Raw genomic sequence first — 15,917 nt, 5'->3', positions numbered from 1 at the left:
TTTCAAGGGATAAGAAACCCTGCGGTTAGGGTTCCTTCTTTCCCAGGCGGCTGCCGAAGATGGCGGAGGGGCAGGTACAGGCTCTGCGCGGGCCGGGGCGGTGTGGGGCCGGGTGGGGTCGAGACCGGACCGGGGTTGGACGTCTTTCCTCCCGTAAGTGTACTGTGGAACTGAAGATCGATAACTGAGCAAAACAGAAAGCTTTCGGGGTAAGAGGAACCCAAAGCGGGAATATAAAGCGGTTTTTACGCTCTGGGCTGGCTAGAATGCGGCATCATTTTTCCCCCAGGGGGCAGTGATCGGGGCTTCCAGCGCAAGAAAAGTTATTTTAAAACTAGGCCTGATTTACCTTGATTTTGGCCGGGTCTTGGCCGAATTGGGCCCGTGTGTCCTCAGCGGTGGGGAAGCACGCGGAAGGCAGCTGCGCGGCCAGGGGACGAAGAGAAGCCGAGGATTGGTCAAAATGGAGGGTACTTTCGCCCTGCCCAAGGCGCGGGTTGTTTCGGCCTCGTGGGAGTGCGCATTAGGGTTCTCCTGCAGCTGTGGGTATTTTAGCGCGAAATCTTTGCAGCGGGTCGAGAGAGGTCCTGCCTACAGGGCATGCAGGCACGAGTTGCTTTTATCCTTTCTCTCGGGGGTCGAGGAACTCTTTAAAGGTCTGCTGGTGCTGGAAACAGGATTGTAATGAAATGTTTATAGCACTGGGATATTCTTTGTCCTTAACGATCTGGAGGTCCTCAAGGACGGCAGCAGAAACTTAACTCTGACTTGGCCTAGTCTTCTTGTGTAACCAATTAGATACAAAGGAGGGGATGGCTCTGGAAGGGGTGTACCTGTGATGGGTCTATGGTTCCGGAAGGAAAACCACGTTTGGGGCCAGGCAAGTGGTAGAGTTCTCCGAACCTGTGTCCCTGCATTTACGGCTCCTGGTATAGTTTGCCTTGTATTTTGTGTAATTCAGTTCATTTATCATAGTGTTCCTGAGGCAGATATTGGAGATTTGGAGGGTTTTGACCAAAGTCACATTGTCAGGAAGTCTGGTTTTAGATTCTGTAGCCTTTTACCCTGGCTTCCAACAATCATAACATGGATAGGAAGCCCTTGGTAAAGAGTTGGGACTTTTACTCTTGACAAGAAGTTGAGGATTGGCGTTTGAGCAGTTCGCGGGAGGATGCAAATCTAGTCAGTACCAGAGCCAGCCAGGGCTTTTGACTACCCTTCCTAGTTTCATCTGCTCTGAACCTTCATGTTAGAAAAACATCTTTGAGACCAGGACAGAATCAGATTCTGTCGAGATTCTAAGGTTTGTATCCAGATCACAGGTTCTTCTGCCTGGAGGATCAGTATTGGCCAGTCTGGATTCAGATTGTAGCTCATTCGCTGACTGTCAGGCATAATCTGGGCATAAAGATTCTTGGCCTTCAAGCAGCTGAGATGTGAGGGGAGCCCTTTGGTATCTTAGCCCACTCACTGAAATCCTGAGTCATTTGTTCTCTTGGCCTTCTCTGTATAGTGAGGCTTCCTAGTTCCTGTGTCTCTTACTTGGTTAGCAGGCACCCTGGGAGGTAGGTGAAATGATCAAGTAGGGAGGAATGATTGTTTGAGGTGGGGAGTCAAAGCTGTGGGTGCCTCTGAGCCCTCTTAACCTATCTCCAACAGGTCCTGGTTCTCGATGGCCGAGGCCATCTCCTGGGCCGCCTGGCGGCCATCGTGGCTAAGCAGGTGCTTCTGGGTGAGTCTGCCCCCTGCCCACAGCTCCCCCAGACATGAGCCTCGAGGTCAGTGATGAGCAAAAATCACCATCTTTCGTTTGAGTCTGACGACCATGAGATCAACCCCATGCACCGCTCTGAGACCTGCCAGCCTCCTCCCCTCCTAGGTTGGGGGCTCTGGGCTCTGTCAGACTAACAAATTGAACTTAAGCACGAGTCCAGCTCCGCCGATTGCTGCTCTGTGACACGGGGCAGGAGACTCCGTGCCTTCCTTGTGCATTGTGGCCAGTTGGAGACGGAAGGAGCCTCCTTTCTGGGTCCTTAGCAGTAATTGGGCCTGCTTCCTAACCTTTGACCTCCTTGATTGTCTCATTTTCCATTCCCTCTAGGTCGAAAGGTGGTGGTTGTGCGCTGTGAGGGCATCAACATTTCTGGCAATTTCTATAGAAACAAGTGTGAGTGAGGGCCTGGGAGGAGGGCTGGAGAGGGTGGACCTCTGTGGGGCTCACACTTCACGGGCTCCCAAGCAGTCCCACCAGTGGGGGGAGGTCCTAGTCTGAGTTCCCGAACACGCCCTCGGAAGTAAGGTTGTGTGCTGCGTTGGAAGGAGTTACCATCTGCCTGAGGACTCTTGAGGCCTCACACGCTCTCCCCTCTTGCCAGTGAAGTACCTGGCATTCCTCCGCAAGCGGATGAACACCAACCCCTCCCGTGGCCCCTACCACTTCCGAGCCCCCAGCCGCATCTTCTGGCGGACAGTGCGAGGTGAGCTGGGCCTGAGGACCACAGGGGCTGATGGGGCGGGTGGCCGGTGATGAAGACTTTTCCCACTCTTGTTCGAGTTTCCCAGCCATGAGATGACTCCACATGCACTACCATCTGAGGCCGCCTGCCTGCCCGCCCGCCCAGGTGGGGCAGGGGGGTCCTCGCATGCCCCGCTGAGCAGGTCTGTTGTCCTCTGCCCACAGGCATGCTGCCCCACAAGACCAAGCGAGGCCAGGCCGCTCTGGACCGCCTCAAGGTGTTTGATGGGATCCCGCCACCCTATGACAAGGTGAGCAAGGCCTATCTCCCTCAGCAGCATCTTTGTGTCTGGCGTCCGTGATGTTCTGCAGTTACCTACATTGTTTGATCCTCGTGAAAACAGCACTGGCTGAGACGCCTGCCCCAGCCAGCCTTCTTCCCTGTCTGTCCCTCACTCCAGGTCTCTAAGTCCCTCTCCTTCTCTAACAGAAAAAGCGGATGGTGGTTCCTGCCGCCCTTAAGGTTGTGCGTCTGAAGCCTACACGGAAGGTGAGTTCCGGGGTCTGCTGAGTGATGCCTGGGGGGTGCACCTAGGGCCCCGAGACTGGCAGATGATGGCTTTTTCTCACGATGGTCTGCGGATGCCACTGCGGGCAGTGCCGATAATGCCAATGGCTCAGCTGATGCCAGGAGGAGCAGAGAGCCCCGCCAGGGGTAGCTGTGTCTCTTGAGCGTGGGCTTGCTGAAAAGTTGTATGGCTGGACTGGGATCCTCTAGGACAGGATGTCAGCTCCCTTCCCCTAGTCACCCTGGCCTCGTCTTCTTACAGCTTCGTTTCTCCCTCTCCCCCCCCCAGTTTGCCTACCTAGGGCGCTTGGCTCATGAGGTTGGCTGGAAGTACCAGGCAGTAACGGCTACACTGGAGGAGAAGAGAAAGGAGAAGGCCAAGATCCACTACCGGAAAAAGAAGCAGCTCATGGTGAGGGCGGGGCTGTGGCTGGAGGGGCACCACGTTTGGGGGCAGGGTCTGGGAGCTGATTACTCTCAACTTGGGTCTTAGTTGTGCCCTCGGAAGGCTCTGCCTAAGGCCCAGCGTGGGTGGCCCCCTGGGATAAGGGCAGTCCTAGGGAGCAGCCACTAACCACCACCTGTCACCTTGACCCCACAGAGGCTACGGAAGCAGGCCGAAAAGAACATAGAGAAGAAAATCGACCGATTCACAGAGGTCCTCAAGACCCATGGATTCTTAGTCTGAGCCCAATAAAATTGACTGTTTCTTCTTCATGCTTGGCCTGGCCTGCCCTTCCTCCATCGCCACCCTAGGATGTGGGGGACCCCAGGGGCTGCCATCCAGGTGCCACAGGCAGCCTGGGGCTTAGAAGACTGGGTATAGCAAAGGCGCCTTAACCAATGCTGTTTAAGAAAGGCCTTTTTAAAAGCGTAGACATTTGTAAGGGCTGTGCAGGCAGAATTTGCCTGTGACCTATTCATTCATGAGAGTTTTAGGACATGGACATTTCGAACAACCAGTGCTGTTGCAATACTGGCAAAAGTGAGCTGGAAGACCTAATTGGAAGGGCCGCTCACATCGCTCACAGGGAGTCTGTAAGCTTCCCACACGGTCAGGTACTATACTCTGCAGCTGTTAGGATGTGAGAGGATGCTTGGGCAGCACGAGTCTGGGGTTCTAAAAGGTGTTCATGGGGCTTCCCTGGTGGCGCAGTGGTTGAGAGTCCGCCTGCCGATGCAGGGGACGCGGGTTCGTGCCCCGGGCTGGGCCCGTGAGCCATGGCCGCTGAGCCTGCGCATCCGGAGCCTGTGCTCCACAACGGGAGAGGCCACAACAGTGAGAGGCCCGCATACCGCAAAAAAAAAAAAAAAAAAAAACTTCTAAAAGGTGTTTATGGAAGGGAAGTAGGGCCCAAGGGGTCACAGGCATTGCCCTTGTGTCTTCCCTATATTTTGTGATCCAAAACTAATAAATTATTTTTAAAGAAATTTGGCGTCTTTGCAGTGTGTGTCTGCCATAGAGGCAGGCCCAGGGGAGCAAGGCCCTCGGCTGATGGGAGGCTTTGAAGAATAAAACTGGCTGTGCTCTTTCTGCAGGTGATGGGTTAGAAACTGCCTTTCGTGGAGGAGTTGGCCTTTGTAGAGACTGACATGCCAAGGAATTTGAGATGCCTATGAGATTGGTATTTATGACCTGTAGAGCCTGGTGTTGCCCAGTTTGCATAAAGTTGTCTTCCCTAATTCAGCTGCAAAGTATGGAATTGCCACCATTCTCTAAAACCGGTTCCTCACTGTGGGGCATGTGGTCTCTTCCAGTCTGCCACGCCAGTCCACGCTTAATGTGAAGAAATGGACAAGAAAAAACATTTTGTAAATGGTGGTTAGGCATTAGAGAAAGTGGGATTTGAAAGCTCTTGGTGCTTTGTAAGATTAAAACTAGGCTTGTTAGATCTGCCAGGGTGAGTCCCTGAAAGGGTAAACATTAGGGTACCCAGCCCTGGACAGTCACCTTTGGTCACCTCTCAATACTTGACCCAGGTGGGCCCCCATCCCCATCTTACTGATGAGGGTTATATGCAGTCAGCAGTGGCAGCCAGGATGACACTCAGGGGTCTGGTGTGACCAAGGTACGCACATCTGTACTGGGAAGAAAGCTAGATTTGTGCTGCCCTTGGGATTGGTAGGCAATACTTGCTAGTTGGTTCACGGGGCAGATCATAACTTGGTGCACTGTACCATTCTCTCTTGCTTAATCTCCAAAATGTCTAAGATACCACAGTGGCTTAAATTTTCTCTAAGAAAATCACTTTGCAAGTGGGTGCCCTACCCCTCCTGGGACTCCTGCTCACCAGCAGAGCTGCCTACAGAAGCAACTGAAAACCAGAGTTTAAGTCTTAAATTTAACAGGACTGCGTGTAAAAGCACAATATAATCCCCTGGAAACCACAATCCCTTATATTTGGCTTAAAAATGTAAAACTTGCCACTTCTAAACACACCCACCATTAAACAGATGAAGACAGGTCAGACTGGGAGAAGTTATTTGCATATCATCTCTTGCAGGACTTGAATGCCAAATATATAGAAAAACTCTTTAAAACTCAGTAACAAAGAGATAACCAAATAAAACCGGCCAAAACTTGAAAACACGTTTCACCAAAGAAGATACACAAATGCCAATAAATACATGAGAAGATGCTCCTCATTCCTCAGAATGCAAATGAAATCTCCAGGCATAACCTTAATCATTCCTGCGGGACAAGTACAGGGAATCAGAACCTCTGGGCCAACAGAATGAACGTTTCCAAAGCTCCGGTTCCATCTTGCCCAACTGCCCACAACCAAAGCACCCTCCAACAGAACGTGACGTGCCAGTCCCAGGTCAGCCTCATCTCCTGGGCTATAGCAACCCTGGAGACCCTGGTCTGTGGGTGGGGTGCAGGGATAACGTCTTGTTTTAATAGACATTTCTGTGCTCACTGGGGAGGGCGAGGGTTTCCAGGTCTCCTAGCTTTTGGATTTCTGTTGTGAAATGGTAGTGAATGTCTGAAATCTGGCAGAGACAGGGAAATACGCCCTCAAGTGGTAACTAGAGTTGGCTGAAGTTTATTATTGGGCACCAAAGCTGTTCACACTGCAGTTCAAAAAAATCGATGTGGTGGGTTGTAAGTAGCCTTGAAATGATAATGAAATTGAGGGGCTTCCCTGGTGGTCCAGCGGTTAAGACTCCACGCTCCCAATGCAGGGGGCCGGGTTCGATCCCTGGTCAGGGAACTAGATTGCGCATGCCGCAACTAAAAAGAGAAAGATCCTGCATGTCACAACTAAGACCTGGCAAAGCCAAATAAATAAATAAATAAATAGTGATGATAATGAAACTGAATAGAAATGAAAAGGAAAAAAAATCAGTGTATTACAGAAAGGAAAGGAGAGAGGTGAAAGACTTAAAAATTAGAAAAGAGGCAGAGAGAAAGGCAGAGAAGGGTGAGAGAGAGGTGCATGTGTTTAGTCACAATGCAAAACGCATTTCCTACTGTGGGTTGTGATCAAAAATGTCTAGAAACTAAGGACCTAAACATCTCCAGTTTGCCCTCACCCCTTCAGAGTGAAGCAGTATTTCTTTTCTTTACTCTTCCCTTATCAAAATCTCACCAGCTGCTCTGAGCAATTTGCAAAATATTGAGCATTTAAGACACCACACAGGAAATCATACCTAATCTCACCACCTGGAGATGTAAACCACCAGGGCAATATCATGCATTTTCTTCCAGGCTTTTTTCTAAGTTAGAAACTTTTATGCAGACTTTTATATGTAACTTTTGTACATAGTTTAGCACACATTGTAGACAGCAACTCCGGGTCCTGCTTTTTTTTTTTTTTTTTAACTAAATATCATAAATCCTTTCTAAGTCATTCAAAAACTCCAGAACTTACTTTTTCTTCAAAAAATAAATTATAAAGCTACTACAAGGTCACTGGGGGGAAGACATAGCAGGTTCTAAAATGAAAAGTCCCTCAATGCTACCCCAGAGGGACTGAAACAATGATAATTAAAAAAGTATCATTCATCACCTATATGTGGAATCTAAAATATGACACAGGTGAACTTATGAAACAGAAACAGACTCACAGATATAGAGAACAAACGTGGTTGCTATTCGGGGCTGGGGGGGAGGGATAGATTGGGAGTTTGGGATTAGCAGATGCCAACTATTATATATATAGGCTGGGAAAGCAAGGTCCTACTGTGTAGCACAGGGAACTATATTCAATATCCTGTGATAAACCATAATGGAAAAGAATGAAAATGTATATATATGTATAACCGAGTCACTTTGCTGTACAGCAGAAATTAACAACATTGTAAATCAACTATACTTCCATAAATTTTAAAAAATGTTCAAAATTCACAAAGCTATTAAGTGTAAAAGAAATTTAAATAATTAAACTTCAAATGATTTTTTGTAAGTTTGTAGCATTTATATTTCTGAAGTTATTACAACTTAAAAGACATCATATATATTACATATACATATATATGCAACCAGCCTTCGCTGTCTAGAAGGGCATTTTTTTTTTTTTTTTTTTTGTGGTACGCGGGCCTCTCACTGTTGTGGCGTCTCCCGCCGTGGAGCACAGGCTCTGGACACGCAGTCTCACTGGCCATGGCCCACGGGCCCAGCCGCTCCGCGGCACGTGGGATCTTCCCAGACCGGGGCACGAACCCGTGTCCCCTGCATCGGCAGGCAGACTCAACCACCGCGCCACCAGGGAAGCCCTATAAGGGCATTTTTTATGTTGATAAAAAATATTCTAAATCTTCGCCGTTCAATATGCAAGCCACTAGCCACATGTGATTACTGAGCCAATGTAGTCTATAATACCTAAAAAGATAAGCCACAACTATATCATGTAATAAGCTTTAAAAAATGCATTAAACAACAAGGACCTGCTGTAGAGCACAGGGAACTGTATTCAATATCCTGTGAGAAACCATATGGAAAAGAATATGAAGAAGAAATATACATGTAAAAAAAATGCAGTCGTCCTATAGATTGTCCATAAACATTTGAATAAATGGGTCATGCCGTGCCTCTTGTTCTGCACTTTGCTTTGTCCACATACAAATTCAACAGAGGGTAGAACAGTTTGGAAGACACACTGGCAGATGATAACAGGGTGACAGCAATTGCTTCTGCAGAGGGAAACTGGGTGCACGTGTCCGGGGAGAACAGTGAGGGAAGGATTCATCTTTCACAATTTACTTTGTACTTTTAGAATTTTGTACCATGTGCATGAAATCCCTATTCAGAAGTCATCGCAAATTTAAAGATTAAAAAATGAAACGTGTCTGGCAGTGTTTTCATTTCCGGATTGGTTGACTTACCACATGTTTATTACGTGCTTGCAGAGTGGTCCACGATCAAGCTATGCCAGGATTCACCCATCTGCCTATAAGTGGACATTTTGGTTTATCTAATTCTCCATTCATTTGGTCAGTTATTCAACAAGGACAAACTGAGCACCTACTATGTGACAATCACCAGAAGCCCTGGAGAACAAAGGCAACGAAAATTCCTGCCCTCATTTTAGTGAGGAAGAGGAAACAAAGGATAAATAAGAAAGCATGAAAGGGGAGGGGGCAGGGGGAGTTTGGAATTAACATATGCACACTACATAAGATAGGTAAATGACTAGGTCCTACAGTATAGCACAGGCAACTATACTCAATATCTTGTAATAACGTAATGGAAAAGAATCTGAAGAAGAATATATATACATTTATATGTATAACTGAATCACTTTGCTGTACACCTGAAGCTAACAACATTGTAAATCAACTATACTTCAATTTTTTTTTTAATTGGAGAAAAATCAAAAGAATAATATTTTGTGACCTGTGTAGAAGTTTGTTGGGAGCACACATTTTATGTTCTAAATGCAATGGTTAAAAAAGTCTTTACTAGGGAATTCCCTGGTTATCCAGTGGTTAGGACTCTGTGCTTCCACTGCCATGGGAACTAAGATGACACGAGCTGCATGGTGTGGCCAAAAAAAAAAAAAAAAGTCTTTACTAGACTCATAAGTGAAAAAAACAAAACTCATGTCTTCTTCTAGTACATTTATGGTTTCATTCCCCAAACCCACCTAAATTTTATCCTTACACATCAGAAATTTACTTTGGCATACAGTAGGTGGTAGAGATCCAACTTTATTTTTTTTTCAGATGGTTGCACACTTGTCCTAACACGAAATCACTGAATATCCTGTACATTCCCCAAGGGTTTTATTATTTATTTATTTATTGTGATAGGTAAGAAGTGGATTTATTTAGAGAGAACCACACTCTGTGGAGTTAAGAGCGCTGGGAAATTTTAGACCAAGACTTAACTAAGGAAAGAGGCATAAGACACCTATCCGTGCCAAGGTCTGGAGTTTGAAATCTCCCAACAAGGTGCAAATCAGTTAGAGTGTGGACAGCTGTCAGGGTTGGTTTGAGACACCGGGTTCTTGCCACCACTGCCCAGAAGGGGGCCGGGTACCAAATAGGTGCTCATTAAGTGTGAAGTGACTGTAAAAAGGACTCAAAGCTTCCTTCTTTAAAGGTTAGTGACTAAGAACGCTGGAGCCAGACTGCCCAGGTTCAATTCCCACCTCTGCCTCTCATTTTCTGCGAAACCTGGAGCAACTAATGCCTCAGTTTCCCCATCTGCAAAATGGGAATAGTAACCGAACCATCCTTAGATTGTTAGCACAATGCCAGGCACATGGCAATTGCTCTGTTAGATTTTGCTTTACAAGAATTTTAAAAACAATAAATTAGTATTCAGTTATAGACGTGCACTGACCAACGCAGCAGATACTAGCCCCATGTAGCTATTTATATTTAAATCGAATAAAATTAAAGTTAAGGCCTTTCTCACCTTCTGGGATGGCCCACACTCTGTCTGTGGAATATGTTTCTCTCTAAATAACTTCACTTCTTACCTAAAAAAAAAAAAAAAAGTTAAAAATTCAGGTCCTCAGTCGCACGCACCCCACTTCCAGTGCCAGTGGCTACTGTGTTGGACAGCGCAGATACAGAACATTTCATCACAGCGGAAACTACTATTGGACAGCGCTGTTACAATCAGCAGAAGGCCTTTTTATTTTTTTAATTTAATTTAATTTTTTCACGAAACCATTGTCTGGGATGAAATGGCCCATAGAGGAAAACAACGTTCATTAAACTGCACAAAACTCGTGGGTAGTGCCCGCTCCTCACAAAGATGGCGGCGCCCCAGAGCATGCATGCGCCTAAGACTTTCCGGTCTCCGGTCCTGCAAAAAGATGGCCGCCGCCACAGCCCGTTTAAACCCTGAGCGGACACAGCCACACTGTCCCCAAACCCCACGTGGTCCCACTCCCCGCAGAAACAAGGCCGCCTCCCGCCAACTCTCGCGATAACAAGGCTGGCCACTCTTTCCCAACGTGACCTAGCGCGATGGCGCGCAAAGATGGCCAAGAGTCTCGCGAGACAGTGTCTGTCGCTTCCCGCCCCTCTGCCATGAACGTCATGGCAGCGTCCGTGCGGTCTCCGAATCGCGTGCTTGGGTAGGGCAGTCCGTCAATCAGAGTCTCGCCAAGGCTCCGCCTCAAATCGGGTTACCCTGCCCCTTTTTCGTCACTTCCTCTCTAGCTTCTGTGCAATCGATAAGAAAACCGGGACGCCGCTGCGGCTTTCCTTTTTTCTGGCGGCCGGGAACATGGCGGACATTCAGGTTCGGGCTCGGGGCTGACGCAGACCTAGCGGGGCCCGGGCTTCAAGGGCGTGTCCTGGAGAGCGGGAGTCCGCGCCCCAGTTTGGGGGTTAATTCTGGGCGTCCTCGATTTCCCAGGGAAATTCGGGCAGAGGGCGCGTGTCTTGGCGTTAATCTCGATTGGCGCCTCCTAAATCTTAGGAGCTCCGCATTTAGGGTGTAATTAAGGCTCAAGCTTTTTAGGAGTTATCTTTTTTAAAACCCAAGGTTTACAGAGTGTTTTTCTGGAGGCCTTAGGCTGTAGGGTTAATCCTGTGATAACTGAGTCCTAAGGGCTGCTCCAGGGAGCCCATCGTTTTGGTATTTAATTTTGGAGCCACATGTAATTAATAAGGAGTGACTCCTGGGTGGGTATCTTTGTGTCTTGGAGAATAATTCTTGCTGAAGGGTGTCCAGGGTGTTAGAGGGATGGTTCTGTATCTTTGGGTTTTAAGGGGTGAATTCTGCAGGCGGTGGAAGGTGCTTTAGACCGTAAATACCGACGTAACCCCGGGTTTAGAGTTGAGTCTGGGTTGGGGGTAAATTTGGGTGAGTGCAGCGTTTGGGGAGTTAAATACTGCAGAGGATGAGATCTGGGGGGTTTGTGAAGCTTTCCAGACCAGGTTGCTGCCTGCTGCAAGCTTACCAGCTTCCACCTCATCCCTGTAGACTGAGCGTGCGTACCAAAAGCAGCCGACTATCTTTCAAAATAAGAAGAGGGTCCTGCTTGGAGAAACTGGCAAGGAGAAGCTCCCGCGATACTACAAGAACATTGGTTTGGGCTTCAAGACACCGAAGGAGGTACGGGGACCCTCAGAAGAAAGAAGGAGATCCCTGTTTCCCTGCACGTGTGCCCAAACTGAGTTGCCCTATCCGCATCTGAGTGGCTGTTGCTGGGGCTGCTGGGAAACGTAGTTTTTGTGTCTACAGGGAGGCCACACCGCTCTTCTTTTCAGGAACTACCATTCAGGGCTCGCTAATCCTCCTTATCCCTTCAGGCCATCGAGGGCACCTACATTGACAAGAAATGCCCTTTTACTGGTAATGTCTCCATCCGAGGGCGAATCCTTTCTGGTAAGTGAGGACCTCTGGGGGCTTGGGTTCAGATTCCCGGGTCTGAGGGAGGAGGGGCTGGGGACACTGAGACCCCGGGGTCCTGGGTGAGGAAGGTGTTGGCAGACTCCTGGTTATGGCGGGCACTGGCAGGTGATGTCTGTTATTTTCACGATGGTCTTCAGATGCCCACCCCGGGCACTGCTGAGAAAGCAGTTGGCACAGCTGATGCCAGGAGCAGGCCTTCTTGGGAACCCTGCTTAGCGGCCCCCGATTCCCAGCATGCCCTGGGCTGCCCATGGCTCCCTTCCCTATGGGGCCTGACCCGGGATCTGCCCCTTCCCCCCAGGTGTGGTGACCAAAATGAAGATGCAGAGGACCATTGTCATCCGCCGAGACTACCTGCACTACATCCGAAAGTACAACCGCTTCGAGAAGCGCCACAAGAACATGTCTGTGCACCTTTCCCCCTGCTTCAGGTGAGCACGGTGGCCCCAGGTAGCCCCGCTGAGCTGCCCTCCCAGGCAGAGAGGAGGGAGTGGGCTGCACAAGAATCTGGGTGACTTGGGATGTGCCTTGGCCGTTAACAGGACGCCCTGGCTGCCGTGTGAAGGTAGTCAGCTGTTGGGGGCGGGGGCGGTTAGTGAGGGGACCCTGTATCACCATCTTTGGGAGCCTCCCGTTCTCTGCAAGATCGAGGTGCTGGTTGGAGGTCGTCTGTCCTGGAAGGGTAGGAGCATTCTCTGCATGGCATTGAGCTTGGCGCCTTTCATAGTTATTGCTCAATAAATAACCACAGGGCGCCGTGCAGTGCAGATGGAACTGGAAATAGCAGCTTGGTTGGGGTTTGGAGGAGCCAAAGCTGACAGGTCTCCGCCTGGAGGCAGTCAGAAAGGCACCTTTAGGGCCTGCTTGGGGCAGAGTTCCTCTGACATGGCGCTGCTCACCCCCACAGGGACGTCCAGATTGGTGACATTGTCACAGTGGGCGAGTGCCGGCCCCTGAGCAAGACGGTGCGCTTCAACGTGCTCAAGGTCACCAAGGCTGCTGGCACCAAGAAGCAGTTCCAGAAGTTCTGAGACCGGACCCCTGCCCACTGCCCCAAACAAAATAAAAGTTATTTTCCCAGTCACGGGCCAGGTTCCGTATCCATGCCCTTATCAGAGGGAGGGGGTGTCCCTGGGAATTAAGTGGGGTTGATGTGAAAGATGGGGCTGTTTTTCATCCTCTCGGGGCGTAAGGATGGGGACCAAATCCTGCTTCCTGCCCTCTCGTCTCTGGGTGAAGACAACCTGTAGCAAGATGCTGCCCCTCTCTGGCCTTTTGGTCCTCGTCGGCTTTTGGTGTCGGAGTACCTAATGCCTTCTACTTGGTGTTGAGCTCCCCCTGCAAGTCTCTGGGGAGGAAGTGAGTGAGGGTGGAGGTTCCTGGGCTCTCTAGACTCTGGGCCCTTTCTGGCCTCCGAGGGGACCGTAAGGAAGTAGTAGTGGCCCTCTGGGCTTTGCTGGGGGTCAGCATGTGTTGGGTGCGCTTGAAGAGTACACAGCTGCGCGGTTCGGAACTATGAGGGTCTTGACTTCAACCTGGGACTGTACCCTGACAGGGAAGGAGTGGGGCAGGGAAGCAAGGCACCCGCCCTCCCTCCCACATGCTCCACCGTCCCCTCCTAAGTGGACACCATGCCCATTTGCAGATAAGCAAACTTATCTGAGGGGGCAAGTTCTCTGCCTGGGGTCCCCCAAGGAGTAGCTGAGCTCCACGTGTCAGACTATGGACACTTTCTTTGCCTAAGAATGCAAGTAAGGAAATTAGCCTTTAAGATAAGTTGCTTAGTAAGGCCAGCCAGCAGTGCGGGGCTGCAGGCTGCTCAGAAATGGATAGGAAGTCCGTGGAGGTGGGACTGATCTGGGACAGACCAAGTGGGGTGGCCTTGGGTGAGGAGAGAAATTGGAGATGGGGAGAAAGGGGACAGAGCCAGGCAAATGAAGGGGAAGAGATTTCTGACAGGGCAGGACATGGTGACCTTGACTGTCAGGGAAAAAACCTGGGAGATGGAGAGAGCTTAACAGTTGGTAATGGCAGGAAGGCTTTCTGTTAGAAGCAGAGAAAAATGGGGAAAGGAGGAGGGAACTTGAGTGTCAGATACAGAGATCAGGAGAGAGATTTGGGACAGAGCCCTCAGCTGAACACCAAACAGGGACAGAAACCACAGCCCAGGGACAGACTCAGATTCCAGAGGCAGAGATGGGCCTGGAGAACATGACAAAGAGGCACGCGTGGGGTGGGTGGCAGGTGCGGACAGAATGAGAAACACCACAGAGAGGGACCCAGGGACTTGGGGATCTGAAGCAGAGACCCTCACCAGAGCCACAGCCGGGCAGAGATGGAGGCACAGGCAGAAGGGAGGTGCCGGAGTTGCCCCGCTGCCTTCACCCCTGGGGGCCTGGTGCTGCTGGGGTCCCCAGGTCCCTGACCCCCATGCCTGTACCAGGGACTGAGGCACACACTGGTACAAGGGTTGGGAGACAGGGCCGTGAGGAGAGAGGAGCTGCCGCCGCTGCTGCCTCCCAGGACTTGGCCTCTGGACCGGCCCGGGGGCTCCTTTTTACCCAGGCCCGGCGAGGGCGGGGGTTCCTGCCAGAGGAAGCGGGGCCGCGTCAAAGAGGGCAGGAAGGGGCAGGGACGGGTCAGAGGGGGGCACCGCCCTGAGGTTCAGCCTGCACGCCTGCCCCACCCAGTGCTGGAGGGATAGAGACCCTGAGGAGGGGGACTGGGACCCAGGGGCGGGGGGGACAGAGCTGCGGAGAGGGAACAGAGACCCAGCGGGGGATCTGAGGCCACTCCAGGAGCCCACACCCACAGGTGTTTCCGTTTGGGGTGGGGCCGCCGTGTTTACAAAAACAACAGCCCAGCTCCCCTGCTTCCTCCCCGCGCGGCGGGTTCCTGGGCGTCTCCTCGGCACCCCATCATCAGGCTACCTAGTGTCAGGTGACCCGTGTGCCTGGTGGGGACACCCGACAGGCTTCCTGGTGGGTCAGCTCACAAACTCCAAGGAGAAGGCTCCCCGGGCTGTACCAGTTCTCTGGCCTGATGAGTGGGAGAGGACTTTACCTGCCTTTCTTAGAGAACTGTGACAGCTAGAGATTCGACTCCTAGGCCCAGGTCACAGCCTCAGAGCTTCCCCTCTGCCTACCTGCCTGCCCCCATCCTCACTCTGCCTGCACCCCTGACTTGCGCCCTCCTGCCTTTGCACTGGCTGTGCCCTCTGCCCCGAGGAACCTCTAACCCCAGGCTTCCACCTGGCTCCCTCCCTCATCCCTTAATCTCTAATTCTCACCGACCTCTTTCCACTTGGAGAACCTCCAACCCTCCCAATCTCCCTTCCCTGCTTGGATGTCTTACATAGACAGGAAAACCCGTTTATGGCATATTTGCTGTACAAATCCTGTATGATATTGCACGCTTATTTGTTTACCTGTTGACCCCTGGAATACAAACTCCAAGAAGACACGGAATCTCTGCAGCCCCAGCGCCTGAAACAAATTGTAGGTGCTCCAAACATGTTTAGTTGAGTGAATTTACTTATTTATTTGTTTGTTTATTTTTGGCTGCACCATTCCCTGACCAGGGATCGAACCCAGGCCCTTGACAGTGAGAGCGCGGAGTCCTAGCCACTGGACCGCCAGGGAACTCCCGGAGTGAGTCCATTTAAAGTTAAATCCTCACATCCTCACAGGCCAGGCTTGACTCCTAGTGTTACCCGAAAACTGGGTTCACCTCTTGGTGGGTGTCGAGCCAAAAGACACACAGAGCGAAACATCAGGAGAACGAAGGATTTATTACCTGCAGCAAGCAAGGAGAACACCGGGGATCTTTCCCAAAGCAGTGCCTCTCCAACAGCAAAACTGGGGAAGTTTTAAGCTAAGACGACATGCATATTCATGAGGGGGCTGGAGCAGAGAATTCAGCACAGAATTGGGGCAAAGGTCGCCAGAGTCCAAGCTTTAGTTGATTGAAGTCAGGAGGGTCAACATTTTTCTGTCCTTCACCTGGCTGGGGGCCTTAGTTCGTGAAGAGCTCAAAACCTGTATCAGACTGTTCTGTACATCCCTTGAGGAGGA

General features: G+C 50.4%; 2 protein-coding genes and 5 non-coding genes across 7 annotated transcripts; all 7 read left to right on the top strand.

Moving 5' to 3' along the window:
- Nucleotides 1–13: 13 nt before the first annotated feature.
- On the top strand, nt 14–3,740 carry RPL13A (ribosomal protein L13a). The gene is made up of 8 exons (XM_022585083.3): nt 14–74; nt 1,660–1,732; nt 2,102–2,167; nt 2,376–2,477; nt 2,681–2,766; nt 2,946–3,005; nt 3,313–3,435; nt 3,625–3,740. Exons 1-8 carry the CDS (start codon nt 60–62, stop codon nt 3,709–3,711), a joined length of 612 nt encoding a protein of 203 aa, XP_022440791.1. The 5' UTR covers nt 14–59; the 3' UTR covers nt 3,712–3,740.
- Nucleotides 1,776–1,859, top strand: LOC115802609 (small nucleolar RNA Z195/SNORD33/SNORD32 family). Its single transcript, XR_004023111.1, has one exon. It is a non-coding gene; the product is annotated as a small nucleolar RNA Z195/SNORD33/SNORD32 family (small nucleolar RNA).
- On the top strand, nt 2,517–2,601 carry LOC115802608 (small nucleolar RNA Z195/SNORD33/SNORD32 family). The gene has a single exon (XR_004023110.1). It is a non-coding gene; the product is annotated as a small nucleolar RNA Z195/SNORD33/SNORD32 family (small nucleolar RNA).
- On the top strand, nt 2,806–2,876 carry LOC115802610 (small nucleolar RNA SNORD34). Its single transcript, XR_004023112.1, has one exon. It is a non-coding gene; the product is annotated as a small nucleolar RNA SNORD34 (small nucleolar RNA).
- LOC115802612 (small nucleolar RNA SNORD35) lies at nt 3,063–3,149 on the top strand. The gene has a single exon (XR_004023113.1). It is a non-coding gene; the product is annotated as a small nucleolar RNA SNORD35 (small nucleolar RNA).
- Nucleotides 3,741–10,595: 6,855 nt separating the features above from the next.
- Nucleotides 10,596–12,928, top strand: RPS11 (ribosomal protein S11). Its single transcript, XM_022585082.3, has 5 exons — nt 10,596–10,725; nt 11,413–11,544; nt 11,742–11,817; nt 12,146–12,275; nt 12,752–12,928. The coding sequence occupies exons 1-5, from the start codon at nt 10,711–10,713 to the stop codon at nt 12,873–12,875; spliced, it is 477 nt and encodes a 158-aa protein (XP_022440790.1). The 5' UTR covers nt 10,596–10,710; the 3' UTR covers nt 12,876–12,928.
- Nucleotides 11,945–12,034, top strand: LOC115802613 (small nucleolar RNA SNORD35). The gene has a single exon (XR_004023114.1). It is a non-coding gene; the product is annotated as a small nucleolar RNA SNORD35 (small nucleolar RNA).
- Nucleotides 12,929–15,917: the final 2,989 nt, after the last annotated feature.

Source organism: Delphinapterus leucas, chromosome 20, assembly GCF_059928025.1.
Source record: "Delphinapterus leucas isolate spDelLeu-1000000601 "Yukka" chromosome 20, BTC_Dleu_Yukka2, whole genome shotgun sequence".
Lineage (NCBI taxonomy): Eukaryota > Metazoa > Chordata > Mammalia > Artiodactyla > Monodontidae > Delphinapterus > Delphinapterus leucas.
Note: the sequence above shows the minus strand (reverse complement) of the source record. Positions and strands in the feature narration are given on the sequence as shown.